At 42.8% G+C, this 19,664-nt stretch overlaps 1 protein-coding gene across 2 annotated transcripts in view; it reads left to right on the top strand.

Annotated features, from left to right (window-relative positions):
* Positions 1–19,664, top strand: part of IL15RA (interleukin 15 receptor subunit alpha) — a 51,634-nt gene that overhangs the window by 26,383 nt on the left and 5,587 nt on the right. Inside the window, exons 2-5 of one of the 2 annotated variants that reach the window (XM_049101225.1) lie at positions 4,992–5,186; positions 9,729–9,821; positions 12,569–12,766; positions 14,777–14,809. In XM_049101225.1, coding sequence (XP_048957182.1) covers positions 4,992–5,186; positions 9,729–9,821; positions 12,569–12,766; positions 14,777–14,809 — 519 coding nt within the window. The remainder of the gene's footprint in view (positions 1–4,991; positions 5,187–9,728; positions 9,822–12,568; positions 12,767–14,776; positions 14,810–19,664) is intronic. The other variant, XM_049101232.1, reaches the window with a different exon arrangement.

A 19,664-nucleotide genomic window follows, 5' to 3' on the forward strand; every position in this document is an offset into this window, starting at 1 on the left:
GTAAGGAGGGCTCTCTCTCTCTTTTCCCCTGTTATTTATTTATTTATTTATTTATTTATTTATTTATTTATATTAGCACAGACTTAGGGAGTTTTGTTTTATTTTGTTCCTTTAATACTCAAAAGGTCCTGGATGTGGCTAGTGAGAGCCAGTTCAGCATTTGAACAATATATTTTTGACATTGTTGCCATCTTTCCTTGAGTATTTCTTTACTTTCTGGTACAACAATATTCCAGGCTTATCTTTTGATCTTTTAAAAGATCAAAATGTGGGGTGCCTGGGTGGCTTAGTTGGTTAATCTTCTGACTTTTGATTTCAGATCAGGTCATGACCTCAGGGCCATGAGATTGAGCCCCATGTTGGTCTCCATACTCGGCATGAGGCCTGCTTAAATTCTCTCTCTCCATCTCTTTGTGCCCCTCCCCATGTGCTCTCTCTCTCTCTCTCTCTCTCTCTCTCTCAATAAATAAAATATTTTTAAGATAAGTAAAACAGCATGTTGATCTTTTATTGAGATCAAGTATCAGCCTTTTCTCCAAGTAGCCATTGTTTCTTCTAGTGGAGACCAAGATCTGGGCACCAAGTATGCTCACTGTTAATATGTCAGTGCTTCTAGGCATCATAAAAGGACAGTGCTAAATCATGCACACACAAACACACCTGCACATACACACTGCCATGTACAGACATATGTACACATGCAGGTGAACACACACAATGATTACATACAACATCTCCGACCCCAATTCTCTTCTAACATCATGGGTACATTCCAGTCATCCTTTCCCTTGTTCCATAGTTACAACTTCTTCCTCCAATGGTGAGAAACCTGGACTGCATCTGTCTTTCTCATTGATGACAACTGGTTCCTATAGACTATCAAGGAGAAAAGAAGCGTTGACAGTGATTCTAGATCTTGGCCCTCAGATTTAACAGCAGAGATGGGCTTCAGAAGAGAATCTATAGGGACCATAAGACCGTCACTGTTTACTCAGTGTCTGTCCCAGCTTGCTTTTCCTTCTAAAACAGTGGTTCTCAACCGTGCATATAACTTGCTTCCTGTGACCTCTTCCCTTCTTGATGTGTCACATTCACTGCTGCTAAAGTGAATATGACAAGGACAACAATGTTTGGCAATAGGGGTGTTGAGCTGAGAGGGGCACTATCTGCTATGAATCTAAGGTAAGGGGAATAAGTCAAGCTACCACAAAGAAGATTACATATTTATTGAACTCTGTAAGAACTCTGAGTTCTCATATACTCAATAAACTGTCCCACACACACAGCCACCAGCTCCAAAGGACAACTGGATGAGTCACATGTTAGCACTGATGCCCTCCTACTGTAGCTGTGAGTCTTTATAACTCTTGCTGATATGGTCACCACTGCCTTGGCTTTTTAAAGTCATCTTGAGGGACAGGTCACAAATGTTTTATTTCAAAGTGTGTCAGAAATGCTGAAAGTTGAAAACCACCATTCTAAGTGGAGGAGAATATATCAACACTTAGAAGATGCAGAATGGTTTTTGCGGACAAAAATCCCGAATCTGGGAAAAATGCAGAAAACAACACAGACTGAAAAAAGTTGAGAGAGGGAAGATCAGTAGATCCAGAACATTATTTGAAATTAAAATGGAACTTGAGGGCTACCTGGTGAATAAAAATATCTTGGCAGGGATACGGGCAAACAGGATATATCCCAAAGACAAGATGGGGGGGGGGGGGAGAGAGAGAGAGAGGAGATGGTAAAGGAAGTCAATCTAAGCAGATAGATTTCTTCTCTCTTCTATTAACTTTATTTATAGAAATAGTAAGGAAATAATAGAGGACTAGTAAGTTAAAGTGAAGACTATCTTATGACCTTACTCAAAAGGAAAGGGGAATGTTTGCATCCGTTCTAGCAGCCATGTGAAGGAAGAGAGAACATTGAGATCATCATGCTGATAGTCTGATATTGGTGATAAACAGCACAGATGTATATTATACAAAAATCTAAGATTAGATGTTGATGGGATTTTAAAAGAAAGTCAGTGGTTAGATTAAGAACGAAAGTCAAATAATCCATTTCCTTTCTTGAGACTAGGAAGACCAAAGTAAGGCCTGGGCTTTCCTGACCCATGGGGCTGTCATAGCCCAGGTGGACTCAGGCATGAGACATGCTGGAACCCCAGCCAGGAGAGCCCACATGGGAGGCCTTTGTGAAGTAGTGGAGGAGAATCTGACAGCTGACCCACCAACGGGCTGGTCTATCTGCAGGCTGCCAGGCACTTAGAGAAGGTTGTTCTGACCACATTCTGAATTTGGAGGTGGAATCCTCCTATTCTAATACCTACAGAGGCCCACCTGGCCAGTGGGAAGTGGCATAAGGGATCCAGGCGATAAGTGTCCTGGTGATTCTGGCAGTTGTTCTTGGACATCCAAACCTAAGCCAGCAACTAGGTAGTGTAGCAATCCAGGGATTGCTCTCTGGAGGAAAAGATGAGCAAGACCTGGGCAGAGGGGTCAGGGCCCTAGTCCCAAAAGCTAGGGTTTCTAGGCAGAAACAAGCCAACCTACAGGAAGTAGGTAGGAAGGAAGGAGAAAGTGCCATTTGGGGGCCCATGGCTAGTCAAAGCTGACTCCAGATCCTGCCCAACCAAAAGAAGGCTCAGATTGCTGGAAAGCAGACACAGATACTATTTGGGTAAATCAAACAAGAGGGGCTTATTTGAAGGATGCAGAAGGAAACCAAGCCTTCTTAGAACATCCAGGTTAAGATCAGAGACATTACATTTTTCCAGGATGGATGGGGATTCTTGTTCCAGAAGCCAGAATCCTCACTATAATATGCAGAGCTGCAGAAGACAGTTGCATCTTCCAGAATCTGTCCCCCTCGGACCTAGCACCAAAGTCTAATCTGGGTAGGTGACTGAGCTCACCTCATCCACTTGGGAATTGGGCTGTTTACCGTCCTTTCAGACTCAGCTAGCTAACTTGTCAGACTTTCAGACTAGAGCTGTCTGTTCCTGGTACATTCCAAAACCCAGACATGAGGACAGAGAACTTCCCTAGGTGTCATGCCCACAAGCCATCAGACTGGTTGTAGGGCTTATCCTGAGGATCTACTGAGCACCTATCTGTAGAAATGCCACAAAAATGAAACACCCACACTTGGCATCATTTATCCCTCTCTTGCCCTAGGCTCAACCAAGATTTCTGAGTTCCTGCAGCGGGGTACTTTAAAATCCCCCCTCCCCTACCTACCTTTCTATTATGATATATTTCATATACTTAAAACAGTGAATGAGTATAGGGCACAACTAATATTCTGCTAGGCCTGTCATCAGTGTGGCCAGTGGTAACCACCCCCACTCCTACCCCACCCCTGTCCCAATTACTGCCAGCAGCTGTCCTGATTGGTCAGAATATCTGAGTGGCACTGCTTGTTAATTTTAATTTTCACCCTGGCATATATTAATAGATGAAAAGGAAAAGGGAATAATAAACATCCATGTACAGAGCAGCTAAAGACACAGGGCATTGCAAAAACTTTCAAAAGCATTTTTAGCAGGTAAAACATTTGCAGGACTAAAAATTCAAAAAGTATGAAAAGGCAAAAAACAAAACAAAACAAACAAACAAACAAACAAAGTATAAAAAGGCATTCAGGAAAAAAATCTCTGTCTCTCCCTGTGCGTTTCTCAGCTGCTTCGTCTCCAGGGTTAATAGTCCCTCAAATACTTTCAGAGGTTTTATGTCCAGACAAAAAGTTGTGTATAGGTACCATTTCTTCCTTTTGCACTGATGGTGGCACGTAACGCACAGAGTTCTGTTCCTCTCCTTCCTAACCAACAGTGTGTCTTGGAGACCTTTCCACTTCAGTCCATCTGTTGTAAACAGCTGAGTAGTACTTCTTTGTGGGGTAGCTGTATTGTAATTTACTAAAATTAGTCTCCTGCTGACCACATACAAGGTCATTTGTAGATACTGGCTATTACGATCAATAGCTTTGTACCTGCTCACTTCATAAGTATACTAGTATATCTGTAAGATAAATTCTTAGAAGTGACATTGCTGGGGTAAAGGGCAGGTGCATAATAAGCATCATTCTCTGAACAACTATTTCTTGAACACTGTCTCTTGCCAGATGTTGTACTAGGCTCAGAGAATATGGTGCTGGGCAAGACAGATGTGGCTCCCACTCTCTGCTGCTCAAAGTGCAAATGATGAGATATACAGCTATTACACCGTCTTGTTGTCTTCACTACAACCATGAATGTGGCTGGCTGTATAAGGAGAGAACACAGAACTATGGGACCTGGCTGATTGGATGGGGAGGAGAAATGGGGGCAGCTTTCCTGAGAAAGTCATGTTCAAGTTAGGAAGGATGGCAGGAGATGAGCTGGGGGAGAACAGTGCCATGGGGGGACAGAAGGTCAGTGCAGCCAAGGGGAAGAGTAGCTAGGGAGGTGGTGTGGGAGGCAGGTCCAGCAGACCCTTGAAGACCTCCTGAGGATTTTAGCTTTTATTCTAAGAGCAGCAGGCAACCAGGAAAGAGTGAAGTCATCCAACGTGCATTTCTGAAGATGACTGGCTATATTACAGAAATGGATTTAAGGCTTTCAGGGAGAACAGGCAGGGAGACCAATCCAAAGGCTATTGCTGCTTTCAGGCAATAGAGTGCAGAGGCCCAGCTGGATGGGGCCAAAGAGATACAGTGAGACACTGATAGGAAGTGAAGGGGAGGGAATGGGGCTTCCATGGGTGACTCCCCAAGCCCTAGCCATGCTGGAAGGCAAGCACTAAAGACAAGGCTCCCTGGAAGACTTCTAAATGATAAGAGCCCTTACTGAATGTTTCACATGTTTAGAATGTGGGGTGTATCCTAAAGGGCCCCTAGGAAAGCCAGACGCTGGCTACAGAGGTGCTGAGTGCTGCCCAAGTTGCCCTGGAGAACACCTCTGAACAACCTGAAATGTGTTCACTTCTCCTCTCTTATCTACACCCTTGCAGGCATCACATGCCCTCCTCCCACATCTGTCAAACACGCAGATATCCAGGTCAAGAGTTACAGCGTGAGCTCCAAGGAACGGTACACTTGTAACTCTGGCTTCAAGCGGAAAGCCGGGACATCCAGCCTGACTGAGTGTGTGCTCAACAAGACCACCAACACTGCCCACTGGACAATCCCCAGTCTCAAGTGCATCAGTAAGTAGTCATCCTTGCAAGTCTCTCCATCCCCCATACCAAAGCTGTTCAGAGAGTGGAACTATAGTGTGGGAAGCTGAGTGAGCCCATCTCTGGGGGACAAGGCATCTGTGTTGACGTCTGAGGCTAAATAAACCAATGGGCCTCTAAACAACACCCCTGAGAGTTGGAAATACATAGGCTTTAGGGTCACATAATACGGGGTTCTTTGAGTGAGGGCTCAGGACTACCATCTTGGAAGTCTTTGTTCCTCATCTAGAAAATGAACCCAACATCAACATTGTGGGTCAAAAATGTTAAGTGAAACCTAGTCAATATTGACTCCAGCCATACCTCATCTTGTTGCGTTTTGCTTTAGTGCACTTTACAGATAACTGTGTTTTTTACAAATTAAAGGTTTGTGAAAATCCTGCCTCAAAAAGGTCTATTGACACCATTTTTCCAGCAGTATTTGCTCACTTTGTATCTCTGTGTCACAATTTGCTCACTTTGTATCTCTGTGTCACATTTTAGTAATTGTCTTTTTTTTTTTTTTATGATAGTCACACAGAGAGAGAGAGAGGCAGAGACACAGGTAGAGGGAGAAGCAGGCTCCATGCACCAGGAGCCCAACGTGGGATTCGATCCGGGTCTCCAGGATCGTGCCCTGGGCCAAAGGCAGGCGCCAAACCGCTGCGCCACCCAGGGATCCCACATTTTAGTAATTCTCATAGCATTTCAAACTTTCTCATATCTGTTATGGTAACCTGGGATCAGTGATCTTTGATGTTACTATTGTCATTCTTTTGGAGCACCGCAAACCACACCCACATAAGATGGTTAACTTAATTGATGTTGTATATGTATCCTGACTCCTCCATGGACTGGCCATTCCCACCTCTCTCTCTCTCCTCAGACCTCCCTATCATTTGAGACAGAACAATACTGGAATTAGGCTAATTAATTGCCCTATGATGGCTTCTAAATGTTCATGTGAAAGAAAGAAACATGTCTTTCTCTTTAAATCAAAACTAGGAATGATTAGGTTAGTGAAAAAAAGCACATCAAGTCAAGATAGACCAAAAAAAATAGGCCCTCGTGTGCCAAGTTGTGAATGTAAAAGAAACATCCTTGAAGAAAACTAAAGGAGCTACTCCAGAGAACACACAAGTGGTAAGTAAGCAAAAGAGACTTATTGCTGATAAGGAGAAAGTTTTAAGGGTCTGAATAGAAGAGCAAACCAGCCATAACATTCCCGTAAGCCAAAGACTCACCCCTGAGCCAAAGCCCCACCCTGATTCTCTTCAATTCCCTGAAGGCTGAGAGAGGTGAGGATGCTGCAGAAGAAATGCTTGAAGCCAGCAGAGGTTGCTTTCTGAGCTTCAAGGAAAGACGCCGTCTCCATAATAGGAGAGTGCAAAGGGAAGCAGCCAGGCGTCCAGAAGATCTAGCTAAGGTGGTTAATGAACGTGGCCACACTAAACAACAGGTTCTCAACATAGACAAACAGCCTTAGAGGGGAAGAGGAGGCCATCTAGGACTTTCATAGCCAGAGAGGGGAAGTCAGTGCATAGCTTCAAAGCTTTGAAGCTTCGAAGACAGGCTGACTTTTAGGAGCTAAGGCAGCTGGAACTTTAGGTTGAAGCCAATGCTCACTGACCATTCCAAAACTCCCAGGAACCTTAAGATTTATGCTAAATCTACTGTGCCTGTGCTCTATAAATGGAACAACAAAGCCTGGATGACAGCATATCTGCTTACAGCATGGTTGGCTGAATATTTTAAGCCCACTGTTGAGACCTACTGCTCAGGAAATGTCCTTTCAAAATATGATTGCTCATTGACAAAGCACCTGGTTAGCCAAGAACTCTGGTCAAGATGAACAGTGAAATTAATATTGTTTTCATGCCTGCTAAAAAATATATCCATTCTGCGGTCCCCGGATCAAGGAGTCATTTCAACTTTCAAGCCTTATTATTTAAGAAATACATTCCATTTGGCTATAGCTGCCATAAATAGTGATTCCTCTGATGGATCTGAGCAAAGTAAATTAAAACCCTTCTGGAGAGGATTCATCATCCTAGATGCCATTAAGAACATTCATGATTGGGGAACCCGGGTAGTTCAGTCGGTTAAGGGGCTGCCTTCGGATCAGGTCAGGATCCTAGGGTCCTGGGATGGAGCCCTGAGTTGGGCTCCCCACTCAGCAGGAACCCTGCTTCTCCCTCTCTTCCCAGCTCATGCTCTCTCTGTCGGTATCTCTGTCTCTCTCTCAAATAAATAAATAAAATCTTAAAAAAAAGAAAAAAGAGCATTCATAATATGGGAAGAGGCCCAAATATACACATTCACAGAGTTTTGGAGAAGTTGATTCCATCACTCATGGATGACTTTGAGGGGCTCAAGACTTCAGTGGAGGAAGTCACTGCAGATGAGGTGGAAAGAGATAGGGCAGGAAAGAGATGAGGTGGAAACCAGATTAAAAGCGGTGCCTAAAGATAGTACGGAATTGATACAATGTCATGATCAAACTCGAACAGATGAGGAGTTGCTTCTTATGGATGAGCAAAGAAAATGGTTTCTTGAGATGGAATCTACTTCTGGTGAAGATGACAAGGAAGGATATAGGATATTACATAAACTCAGTCGATAAAGCGGTGGCAGGGTTTGAGAGGACTGACCCCAATTCTGTAAGAAGTTGTTCCGTGGGTAGAATGCTGCTATCAAACAGCACCACCTGCTACAGAGAAGTTGTTCATGAAAGGAAGAGTCCGTCGCCATGGCAAACTTCACCGGTGTCTTATTTTTTGGGACTGCTATAGCCACCCCACTTTCAACAACCACCACCCTGATCAGTCAGCAGCCATCACCATGGAAGCAAGACCCCCACCCCCACCACCAGCAAAGATTATGACCTACCGATTAGCAATTTTTAGCAGTATTTTTAATTAAGGTATGCATACTGATTTTTTTAAGACATAATGCCATTGCCCATTTCATGGACTACAGTATAGTGCAAACAGAACTTTTCTATGCACCGAGAAACAAACAAACAAAAATATTCACTTGACTTGCTTTATTGCCACATTTACTTTATTGTGGTGGTCTGCAACTGAACTCCTAGTATCTCTGAGGTATGCCTGTACTATTAATATCAATGATTTACGCTTACGGTAGCAAGATTTCAACTACAAAGGGTGTGTGCTCACAGCAGCCTTGCTGCCCAGAAAGCTTCCCCAATCTCTCCCTGGAAGACAGCCTGTAGGGAAATTATTACTGTTCTCTGTTGCTACCCACCCAGGAGAATGGGGGCTACCCAAGGAGCAGAGACTACCTTAGCCTGGTCCCTCATGTCCTGTGTCCAGCCAGCACTCCTGAGCCCACATGAGGGATGGTTGTCAGAATCTATTTTTTTCTCTTTAACCGTCCACAACTGGATAACTATGTCAGAAGCCAACAATCTTGGAGTGGAAGTCCAAAGTGCTATTTCCAGGAATACTAAGCCACTTACTCTAGAAAAATAACCGTTAACTCATGGTTTACTGCATATTTGGTACATGTCCAACTGTAAGCTAGATACTTTCTTGTATACGTGGAAATTCTCAATTCCTCTCCAGGGGAGTGGACAAAAGGGGTGGTTCTAGAGCAAACCCACTCTGCTGTAAGATTCCTTGAAGAGCCAGACTTACTCATTGGATTTGTGCACCTGTCCCCTCCCCGCTGCATGACGTCATGCAGACGTCAGAGGTAGGGCAAAGAGGAAGCCTTCTATTTGTTGCAAAGGAATCGCTCAGCTGGGGAACATAGTGGCACATGGCATCAAATGCCATTGAAGTGATGAACTACCTGGGTGAAGACAGGTATGAGCAATAACACTGTGGCAAAGACACAGAGGGTTCATCCAGGGGCAAACATAAGGGCTTTCCAGCACAGACAAAGTGACTATTTCTTCAAAGTGCCAATTCCTTTGGGTGAATGGATCCAAGATGGAGATGAGTTGCAGGCTCTGAACTGGTTAGTGAGGAGGTGGGGGGGGGGGGTAGAGGAAAAACGGGGGATAGACCTGGAATCGTAGACTTTTAGAACCTAAAGACTGGAGGATTTTTAGGTTTCATGTAGCCCAAGGATTCCTCACCTTCTACACCTAACAACTCCCTCCATTACTTTTCCTAACCTCCTGTGCTTGGGAATGTGCTTTATTTTTCTTTCTTATAAAACAACTGAATCTACTGAGTAGTATTTACTTTCCCATGTAAAAGACGGTATTATAAAACTGAGTTGATCTCAGTGGTATCATTCTAACCAAAAATAAAAAGACATTTGATACATGTCCAGTCTTTCTGAAAGGCAAGAAAAATAGTTTGCAGTCTGTTTGTATTTGCATGGGAATTGAAGATTGGGAAACATTGTTGGTTGTTTCTTTCTGGTGCTTCTGACTTAGCCCAGGAAGCCAGATATCTCCATTTTAAATTTATATATTTATTTTTTATTTATGTGCAGTCATGAAGCACTCCAGCTTCCACCCTCAGGCTCATAAATGCCATGTGGTTATCCTCTCTCCAGGAGACCCCTCCCTGACTCACCGAAGGCCATCCTCCTCAGACGTGCCGGCAGGGGTGACCCCAGAGCCAGAGAGCACCTCCCTTTCTGGAAAAGGTAGGGATGCTGAAAACTTTTTAAGGACTTCCATTCCCTGCTATGACTCTGGTCTCTATGAATCCCTCAGAATTCAGAAATTCTCGGACCACAGCTGGAGTTCCACTGCCAATTTAAACGACCAAACACACTTCTTATTAAAGTTAAAATTAAATTTTAGATTAGCTTAATTTTCTCTTTTAAGTCAAAGTTGCTTGATATCTAGGTTTCATTGGCACATAACTAATAATGATTCAAAATCTACTTTTTAAAAAGATTTATTTAAAAAAAGATTTTATTTATTTCTTTATTGCTTTATTTGAGAAAGAGACAGCAAGCATGAATGGTGGGGAGGCAGAGGGAGAGAGGGAGAAGCAGACTCTGTGCTAAGCAGGGGGCCCAATACGGGGCTCGATCCCAGGACTCTGGGATCATGACCTGAGCCTAAGGCAGATGCGTAACTGGGTGAGCCACTCAGGTGCCCCCGAAATCTAATCTTAATATGCCAGATCAGACTTAGCTGTAGACGCACTTCCAAATCAAAATTGGGGAGGATCCACCGTTTTGCATGCCTTGCACATTAGCCCGCCAAAACCTCATGGGTGCCAGTAGAAAACATTACATTCCTACTTCAGAGGCCAAGGATTTTCTTATGTACATGGCCCAGCAGGCAGCAGGAGCATTGGCATATTTGTGTCAATTCCTTCATCTCCATGTCACATAGGGGCAATGAATGGGGGTTGGCCTCCAAGATGCCTGTACGTGCAGAAGGCTGCTTCCTAACAGAAGAAGCCTGAGTTCAAGAAACTGGAGTCTTTTTCTTTTTAAGATTAATTGATTTTAGAGAGACAGAGAGAGAGAGTATGAGTTTGAATTTGGGTGGGGTAGAGAGAGAGAGAGAGTCTCAAGCAGACTCCATGCTGAGTGCAGAGCCTGATGATGGGCTCAATCCCAGAACCCTGAGCTCATGATCTGAGCTGAAATCAAGAGTCACTGAGGCACACCAAGAAACTGGAGTCTCTTACAACCAGCTGACCATGTCTGCCTTTTTGCTCCAGAGGGAGGCACTGTCTCCACCTTCCAAAGCTACATGAACATCTTTGAAAAGACATTCCCAAGAGAGGGACTTGTCAGTGCCTCTGCTGACATGGGGTGCAGACACACGAGGGACCTGTGCAGAATTGTTCCCCAACGATCCCAACGATGATCACTCTGGTACGGAAGCATTGCACAATTCCAAGGTCTTAGCTGATCTTCTATCCCAATTTCCTTAGCACTGTCCTGATGTTAAGTAAATTGAAAGTAAATTGAAATTGTGAAGGAAATTTGAAATCTTAGATGCTAATATCTTGGCACAATGTGCCCTACATCCTAGGAGAGCCTTACTTTACACTTAAAGCCTGATTTTTTGTGTCCCTTTATCCAATGTGGCTTTCCCCTGCCCCTGACTGCTCCTTCCTGCCCAGGCACAGTCATCCTGCCGTTGTTGGCCGCACTGCTGAGGCACACCTTCCCTGGAGCACAGCTTCCTAACTGTGGCTGCGTACTGGGATTGCCCCGGAACTCTAGCCATTGGGGGAGCAGTCTGGGAATTAGGGCTGGGAATTAGGATGGTGATTCTTAGGAAGCCAAAGCTGAGAACAAATGCTGAAGGGGGGATGCAGAGGCCAGAATGAGGTTTCATCCTAGTTAGTGAGGTAGTTAGTTGACTACAAACAGGAAGATATGGCTGAGTGCTGGCTGCATTTCAGTTTGGGAAATTCCCAAACCCCTTTAACCAACCCAAGGTGCATCTGGTTCACCAACGGATGAGAATAATCAAACGGTCCCTCCCAGCCTTGCGTTTGTGCATCAAACACCTGGTGAGATGAAACTGTGCGGCCAAAATCTCAGACGTGGGAGTGTAATCTCTGACGCGGGGTGACATGGCCATGTGCACTTGGGTGGGGATGTTCTGGGGGAGCTCTATCTGTGCAGTCCCCGGAGTGCTGGCAGCCCAGGGGGCGTGAGGAACGTGTGACCTAGGGGATTAAGGGGCAGGAGGACGTCTCCCAGCCTAGCCGGCTGGGAGAGCACAGGCGAGCAGCCCCACACAGCACAGCCAGACAGCCAAAGGTGCTGGGGTCACAGAGGCACTTTGCTTACTCCTTTGTTCCAGGCTTCCTAGGTACGGTACCAATCACAATGGAAGACCCATCCTTCATGGAAAGAGAATAGTGAAGTTGTTTCACCATGCTTCCCAGTTTGGGGGCAGCCATCTGCCAGGGAGGGTGAGGACCTGGACACAAGGCAGGCTACCCTCCTCTAGATCAGAGCAAAACCAGGACCCTCTCTTCGATCCAGTCAGCCTGAATCTCAGGCTTCCCCTTATTTCCAAAGTGGCATGCATACATGGAAAAAATAAACTAAAATCACAACCCAGATGTCTTGGGCAAATATAGTTATGCTCAGTTTTTGAGAGCACACTCTCACAGCATCTTGTGTGCCTTCTCTAGTAAACCAGCCCAGGTCTGCTCAAATCCATGGGATCTTCAACTTACAGGCACCATAATAGCTGTAGATCCCCTAGCATTCTCAAAAGTCCCATGGCCATTCCAGATGGATGAATAGTTAAGGGATTTTCCCAAAGAGCCATAGAGGAATGTGCTGAGGGGGAGGGCTGGCCCAGCGTGGACTCACCAGAGCAAGTGTTAAGTCCACTCTCTTCTGGAGCTTAGCAGAGACACTATTCTAAATATTTGTTTTCCATATCTTGCACTTTCCTGCAGAGCCAACTTTCACTTCCAAGTCAGACACCAAAGTGGCCACAAAGCCAACTATTGTGCCAGGCTCCAGGCCGATGCCGTCAAAGCCTCCTGCTACAGGAACCACAGGGCTGATCAGTAATGAACCCTCCTCCCAAGCCCCATCTCAGACAACAGCAAAGGCCTTGGAACACACTCCCTCTGCCTCCCAGGAGACGCCAGGTTAGCACTGGCTTCGCATACTTTAGGAGAGGTCAGCCGCCCTTGTGCTGCTTCTGAGGTGCAGGTGGAGACCTCAAGGGAGCTGACTGCATAGCATCATACCATCCGATCCAAAGTCCAGACAACTCAGTAACCCTCAGTCTCCTGCTCTGCTCTCTAACCTCTGTGCTCTGCCCTGGTTCAGTCCAGATGGAAAAGAAAGTCCATCTCCTGGATGTGACAAGGCTCACCGTATTGACCTGCATGGCAGAGGCTTTGCCAGTCTGAATAATATCTGCCTCCTCCTGATATGGGAGGACAGTGGAAGCCTTCTGCAGTCTGGATTCACACTCTGTGGGATGGAAAAGCTCTGGGTAAATCTATATCTTCCGTCAAGGCATATCTGATTCTCTGTGGGGTGTTTTTCTCGACCACAACACCACTGACTGTATTTCCCACGCTGTGTCTTTGATCCCCATAACTTATTTACTCCATCACCGGAAACCTGGACCTCCCACTCCCCTTCCCCTATTTTGCCCATCCCTCACACTCATCCCCTCTGGCAGCCATCAGTTTGTTCTCTGGATTCATGGGTCTGTTTCTGCTTTTGTCTGTTTGTTCATTTGTTCTGTTTCTTAAATACTACATCTAAGTGAAATCATATGGTGTTTGTCTTTCTCTGTTTGACTTATTTCACTCATTTTCTATATCCATCCATTGTTATCTCAAATGGAAAGGTTTCATTCTTTTTTATGGCTAATATTGTGTATATGTATATATACACACTATATATATATATGCAATATATGTACAATATACAACATTGTGTATATATAATATATAAATATATATAATATATAAACATATATTATATATAAATATATATAAATATTAAATATATTACATACAATTGTATATAATATATACACAATATTATAGTGTGTGTATATATATAGTGTGTGTATAGTGTGTATATATAGTGTACACACTATATATATATATATACACACACTATAATATTGTGTATATATATTATATATAATAGTATATAATACATATTTAATATATATTAAATATATAATAAATATATTATTATATATAAATATATAATAAATATATAAATATATATGTGTGTGTATATATATAGTGTGTGTGTGTATATACACACACACACACACACACACCACATCTTCTTTATCCATTCGTTTATTGATGGACACTTGGGCTGCTTCCATATCTTGCCTACTGCAAATAATGCTGCAATAAACACAGATGTGCATATATTCTTTTCCAATTAGTGTTTTTGTTTTCTTTGGGTAAATGCCCAGCAGTAGAATTACTGGATCATAGAGATATTTCCATTTTTAACTTTTTGAGGAACCTCCATACTGTTTTCCAGAGTGGCTGCACCAGTTTGCTTCCCACCAGCAGTGCATGAGGGTTCCCTTTACTACACATCCCCCCTAACACTTGTTATTTCTTGTTTTTTTTTTATTCTAGCCATTCTCACAGGTGTAAGGTAATATCTCATTGTGGTTTTACATTTGCACTTCCCTGATGATAAGGGATGTTGAGAATCCTTTTATGTGTCTGTTGGCCATCAGTATGTCTTCTTTGGAGAAATGTCTATTCAGGTCCTCTGCCCATTTTTAATTGGATTATTCGCATGTGTGTGCTTGTGTTTGTATGTGTGTGTTTGTGCGGAGTTGTAAAGGTTCTTTATACATTTTGGATATTAACCCCTTATCAGAGATGTCACTTGCAAATCTCTCCTCCCCTTTAGTAGGTTGCCTTTTTGTTTTGTTGATGGTTTCCTTAGCTATGCAAACAGGGCATATTTGATTCTTAAGCATGGCCTAGCATCTAAATAAACTATCCTTATTCTTTGCTAAAGGGAGGTTGGTTTTGCCAGCCATGAATCTCTCAAAGCTTTAAGATGGGACCCAAACTGTCCAAAACTCCTCCTGCTTAATGAGAAATAAGTGCCCTTAGGACTCCAGGAATAACTGAGCTGCAATCTCTTCTCTGCAGGTACATATTCATACAATTCCGGAGCTGTGACTGGTAAGTCTTTTCTTTTTGTCTTGTCCTAACAGTGTTTATGCCCGTAAGACTTCTGTCTCAGGGCATGGGATAGTTCTGGCTTATGCTGTGCTGCCCCAGTACGGCCCCTAGCAGCATGCCCCCTTTCACTCTCAAAAGTGATTCAGCTTAGATAATAAGTTATAGGATCACCCTACTTACGGATTCTAACAGAACTATTTATCTCAATATTGGTAGCTCCTTACTGTTAGGCTACTGATGTGGGAACCAGAGAGCTGACGCATCACAAAAGAGCCTCCTTCCCCTAAGTAGGGCTAGCCTTGCATCCAGGACTTACCAGAAACCCACACGTGCGTACTGCTGTTATTATTACAATGATGTTGTTATTCTGCCATAAACCGCATTCATCTTTCACAGGGTGTTAGCATGATGCATCTTACATGAGGACTGCTCAAATTTCTCAGTATAAAAGGTTTCTGTTTTATGGAAGACACACATAACTTTAAGGCTAGGAGAGAAAGTGAATGACCCAGTGAGTGTGAAGAGGAGAGTGGAAAAGCGATTGCACGATTTACAGAAAAAGAGGAAGGATGGGGAGGAAAGTGGAAGAAAAGAGACAGAAGGCAGAGAAATGCAATCCTAAGAAAGAATCAGACTTTTGTCTGACAAGTTTTCATTAAGCCAAAAAAAAAAAAAAAAAAACCACTATAATTTTGTACAGACAAAAGTTATTTCTATTTTCTATGTATTAGTTTTCCTACTGGAGAATAACTCATATTTTTGTGGCTATATTTTATCTGCACCAAGTATCATCTAGGAGCACCTGGATTGCTCAGTCGGTTAGGCATCCAACTGTTGATGTCAGCTCAGGTTGTGATCTCAGGGTCATGAAATTGAGCCCCGCATCATCCCGCATCACCCTGCATCACCTCGCATCACCCACGTTCGGCCTGCACTCAGTGGGGAATCTGCTTCTCTCCCTCGCCCTCTGCTCCTCCCTCTGCTCCCACTCACTCTTCCTCTGTCTCTTTAAAATAAATAAATCAATTAATTAATTAATTCAAAAAATCTTTTTTAAAAACAGTGTCATCTAGAGAAAAAAAAAATAGCAAAACAAGTGAGGGGTACCTGGGTGGCTCAATCAGTTAAGCATCTGACTCTTTCAGCTCAGGTCATGATCTCAGGGTAATGGGATCCAGCCCCAAGTTAGGCTCTGTACTGAACCTGGAGCCTGCTGGAGAGTCTCTCCCTCTCCCTCCGCATGGCATGGCACCCCCTTCCCTGCTCACGCTCTCTCTTTAAAAAAAAAAAAAAGGCCATCCAAGTGGCTTCGGTCATTTCAGCAGTCAGTTGATCAGAGTAGTTTTTAAAATGATTAAAATGTATATGCAAAGGCAAGACATTTTAAAAAGCCCCCCTGGAGAATATTTTCATGGAAAAACGATGGGATTTCATGACAAGGATGCTGAAACAAAAATATGTTTATCACTTTAGAGGCAACCAGTAAGTAAAGTAGCCAAACTAACTTTTCTCTTTATGTCACATGCTACATTAACCTTTCTAAAAAGCTTTTTTATTCATTTTTTTTTGAATTGGTAATATTTGTACAGGGTTTAAAAATGACAAATTACAAAAAGATATAGAGCAAAAAGCCCCATCTCACATTGAAAATCCCCTTGCAGGAAGAATGCAACTCCTGCTACCAGATTTATGTATATCTACAGCCTTTCAGAGTCAACCTATAAATAGCTTCACGGAGGAAACCTGATGCTAGATCAGTATTTTATTCTATTTTACACCTTGCTGATTTTCACCTAGTGGTAGATCTCAGGAATCCTCCATATCAATATATAAAAAACCACTTCCTTCTTTAAAACAGCTATGAAATATCCTAGCAAATGGATTTGTCACAATTTATGTAGCCAACCCCCTATTTGGACATGTGACTGTTTACATTCCTTGGCTATGTTACAAACAGTAATTAATTGGAAAACCTTCTAACCTTTGCTATATGCAAGTATATCTGTAGGATAAATCCTACACATAAAATTTGGGGGGGGGCATCTTTTCGGGTTTTTTAAAGACTTTATTTACCTATTCATGAGAGACACAGAGAGCGAGAGGCAGAGACACAGACAGGGGGAGAAGCAGGGTCCCCTCAGGGAGCCCAATGCAGGATTCGATCCTAGGACTCTGGGATCATGGCCTGAGCCAAAGGCAGACGCCCACCACTGAGCCACCCAGGTGCCCCTGGGGGGTATGTTTCCCATGTAGATTTTCAAACAACTACTTTATTATGGGATATCATCTTATATTTTTTCCAGTTCATGACTTTCATTAGATTGAAATATCAGAAACTTTCTCCCACATTCTGAAGTATAATGTAATAAGCACTAACACCTGCAATAGGCAAAGATAGCTCTGTGCAAGAAATTGTGGAAATACAGAGATTAAAAAAACAAAAGCAAAAGCTTTAAATATTTCCGGCTTCAAAATAAACATGTTAGCACTAACAAGACAGATCAAGTAATTGTCAGCATAGAAATAAAAATAAGTTCTATTTCATTCAATGTTATTTAAGTTCTATCAGCTAAGAAGGTGTAAACTGACATTAAAATCATGCTAATTTTCTAAAAACACTTATTGATGATGCCTGCCAGGTATGTAGTACATAATCCAAGCCACCTGAGACCCAAGAGGATGCCCCTGTCAGGTACAAATGGCAGAGACACCTGCTGGCTCCTTGGGCATTGGTAGATGTTGTCATTTCTGTGTGAATAAGCAACCAGTAGACTATGTTTGTAAGCAAATATAAATGCTTCACCATAGTAGTCGTTCAGGAAATGCTGATTAACTTAATATTTTCATCAGCCCATTGATAATTACCAATATCATAATTTTTAAAATAAGTTACATAAATGATTATCACAGCTTTTTAAAGTGTTTTTTTTCTTTTTAGTTCAACAGAAAATGGTAAATGGTAGATGCTCAATAAATAGTAAATGGGTGAGCAAATGATATATGAACTTGAGGACTTTAGGAAGTATGGTTCATCATTTCATTGTCTTAAATATCTACAGGCTCATTTGGCAGCCTTTTTTAAAAGATATTATTTATTTATTTGAGAGAGAGAGAGCACAAGCTGGGGGGAGGTGAAGAGAGAGAGGGAGAGAATCTCAAGCAGACTCCCCTCTGAGCACAGAGCCCCATACAGGGCTCAGTCTCACAAGCCTGAGATCACGACCTGAGCTGAAACCAAGAGTCAGATGCTTAACCGACTGAGCCATGAGGTGCCCCTGGGAAGCCCTTTTAATCAATAATTTCAATTATTCCAATATCCAATATCTGATCTTTGATTAGGCTATTCTCAAGAACTTCCTGATTATAACTGAAAAGGCCAGAATGTCATCTATGACAGTGTTTGCACTCCCATGTTTATTTAATACACTAGGAGGGAAGAGTTAATTTTTCAAACTGTGTTATGCATCTCATCTTTCATATCTGAAATAAATATGCTGCTGCTGCTATACTCAGCCTTTAATAGGAGCTAGCTCTATATTATATCATTCATCCGTTTATTCAATATAAATTGAGTTCTAACTCTACACCAGATTGGTCCTAAGTTGCAACAAAATGCAGATTTCTTGTTGAGAAGTAAATGGCACATCACAAGTACCTCAATTTATGGACTGTAACTGGTTTAATTCAACCAATTAAGTATTTATTGAGTGCCTACTCTAAACCCAACACCTACTACGTGCTTAGTACAGTAAGAGACAGAAGAGAAACACTGCCCAGGAACAATGGATGGATATTCTTACTTTAAAACTTCCTTCATCAGTTGCAGGGACATCGGCACTCAGAAACAGCACTCCCTGGATGACCTAGTTTGCAAGTACTGCTAAGGAATGGTGACCTCCCATGTTCTCAGAGGACCTTTTCATCATCCACACTGAAAAGTGGCCACTGGCTGCCTTGGCCACCTTCTTCACTTTAGCCCCAACATGCTTTGTGGGGTTTAAGTCAAGGTGTGGAGCTACTGGCCTTTCTCAGCCTCCTGAGCAATAATCCACTTTTTCTCCCTCCTCCCCCAGACTCTAGTCCTCCTCTGTTCTCCTCCGGCTCGCCAAACCTCACTCTCTTGCTTTTTCTCCAACCCATGCATCTTGTAGGAAACACAAAAGGCAACTGATATGTTTACCTATCATATTAGTGATTTTGGTTTCTATTTCTTTACTCAATTTGCCTGGATATAACTGAGGAAGAGGTCAAGGGCATGAGTTTGACACTGGATTCTAAGTGCTCGGTCACATCACTGGATCAAAAGCCCTCCTCTCCCTGGAGTTGGGAGTCAACAGGCTTATCATACGGAAGAAGCAGGAAGAGGCATTGTGAAAGTAGAACTACAGTTGACATCAACTGGCCTTTTCCAATAAATCCCTCCATGGACAGTAAATGCATGCCTAGCTGATTAGTCAATGTGAAGAAATAGTTTACCCCAGCGTACACCATCTCTGCTTAGAAAGTATTTCTGGTATTCAATCATAATGATGATTAATGTTAAGTCTGAAAACTCAAAACATTTTCCACTAATTTGCTATGCTTCCTGTTACTTCCTGTGGGACTTTTCTATTCTTATTTATATTTACTGAAGCACAAGTAGATTTGCTTTCACAACTTCATTGTTTCTTCTGATGACAGCACCATTTCAGAAATATCAGGGGAAAAGTGAAGTTTTTATAAAAGAAAATAAAGATTATCCACAATCCCCGCCCCCCCCCCCATTACTTAAGACTTTGGTATCTATTCTTCAAGGCTGTCCTATGGATATAGGCACACACATGGCTTACGAGACACTATTTTTTGGTTCATTTTT

This window comes from Canis lupus, chromosome 2 (genome assembly GCF_003254725.2).
Source record: "Canis lupus dingo isolate Sandy chromosome 2, ASM325472v2, whole genome shotgun sequence".
NCBI classification, from domain to species: Eukaryota; Metazoa; Chordata; class Mammalia; order Carnivora; family Canidae; genus Canis; species Canis lupus.